The following is a 1,459-nucleotide window of genomic DNA, read 5'->3' on the forward strand; positions in this document are numbered from 1 at the left end:
GAATTAAAAATTGTGAATATGTTTGCTTTCCCAACGTTAGGATGTTTTGTAATTATTTTTTAAAAAAACAAAAGCATATTCTAATAAGAGTTTGCAATGCTTTATCTGTTTTCCAAAGCAGTGGCAGGTTGATACCATTGAAAGTATGCTCATGCAGAAGCGTATTTCTGTTTTCAAAAAGCATGAATGTTTTTGTTCTCAAAAAGCACTGGCATGCAGCATACCATAGAGCATGTGATTTGCAGGCATATGTATCAATTTTAGCAAATTTGGTTTTTTTTGCCCTGCAAAGCAGTATTCAGCATTGAGGATGTTAGTTTTTGGAAGAGGATTTTTTTTTCTCCTGATCTCAGGTGTTGAGGAGGAGACACTGGCCAGGTAAGTCATGCCTGGGTAGACAAACAGGAGGCTGGAAGAACACAGCAAACCAGGCAATATCCAGAGGAAAGGAGCAGTCAAACGTTTCGGATATTACCCTTCTTCAGGACTGAATATCCCTCAGAGGCCACAGATGTGCAAAGCACATGCTCAACTCAAAGGGCTGAGAACTTCGGAAGTCCGGGGAGGAAAACTTGAGTTGTTTACAGTACTAGCTGAAGTCCTGAAGAAGGGTAATACCCGAAACGTTGACTGCTCCTTTCCTCCAGATGCTACCTGGCTTGCTGTGTTCTTCCAGCCTCTTGTTTGGCTACCTTGGACTCCAGCATCTTGCAGTGTTTTATTTTGTCTCTAAGTCATGTCTGGGGATGTGTTAATGTCTCTGTCCTCTCGCTACTTGTCCTGTTCCTTTCCGCACGTGGGGACGGCCGTACTAGTTTGTTAGGCGCCGCGGGATTGGATGGGGCGTTTTGTTACTTCCTCCTGTTACACTGTAGCGAGAGAGAGAGAGAGAGAGAGAGACGCTAGCGGCGGATTCTGCGCATTAACTCAGCCCCCTGTATATATGTGTGTGTATGTGAATGTGTGTATGTGTGTGTGCCTGTATATCAGCCTGCAAAGGAGCACTCAGTACCCGGCCGCCAAAACAACAACAACAACAAGAGCAACACCAGAAACAGCAGCAGGCAGCGACCAGGTCTCAGAGCGGGATGGCTTCAGGAGATCTGTACGAGGTACTGCTCTTCATTTTTCTCTATATCGCTGATCACCTCCCCCTCCCACCCGCCTCGACCCCGTCTCCAACTAGATACAACACGAGGGGGAAGCGTTAGAAAGTAGCCGAAGCTCTTCCGAGGCTGACTGGCTTGCATTTTTTTTCCCTCCCTCCTCTCTCTCGCCCTCTCTTGCACACAGGGCGAAACAGAATTGAGAAGCTGTGGGATCGCAGCGCTGTCGCTCTGCTTTCTCTTTAATGCTTAAATGCATTGCTTGATGATAGGCCTTGTGAAGGGGAGGGGGGGAGGAGGAGAGGTTGCGGGGCGGGGGGGGAAAGCGCTGAGTGAGTTAGCGGTTGCATCTG

At 47.5% G+C, this 1,459-nt stretch overlaps 1 protein-coding gene across 4 annotated transcripts in view; it reads left to right on the forward strand.

Annotated features, from left to right (window-relative positions):
* Positions 1 to 886: 886 nt before the first annotated feature.
* LOC109930475 (chromodomain Y-like protein 2) overlaps positions 887 to 1,459 on the forward strand; it is a 109,696-nt gene continuing 109,123 nt past the window's right edge. For 2 of the 4 annotated variants that reach the window (XM_048605703.1, XM_048605706.1), the window contains exon 1: positions 888 to 1,112. In XM_048605703.1, coding sequence (XP_048461660.1) covers positions 960 to 1,112 — 153 coding nt within the window. In that variant the 5' untranslated portion in view covers positions 888 to 959. Of the gene's footprint in view, positions 1,113 to 1,459 lie in introns of all 4 variants that reach the window. The other 2 variants (XM_048605705.1, XM_048605704.1) reach the window with 2 other exon arrangements.

Source organism: Rhincodon typus, chromosome 15, assembly GCF_021869965.1.
Source record: "Rhincodon typus isolate 14 chromosome 15, sRhiTyp1.1, whole genome shotgun sequence".
NCBI classification, from domain to species: domain Eukaryota; kingdom Metazoa; phylum Chordata; class Chondrichthyes; order Orectolobiformes; family Rhincodontidae; genus Rhincodon; species Rhincodon typus.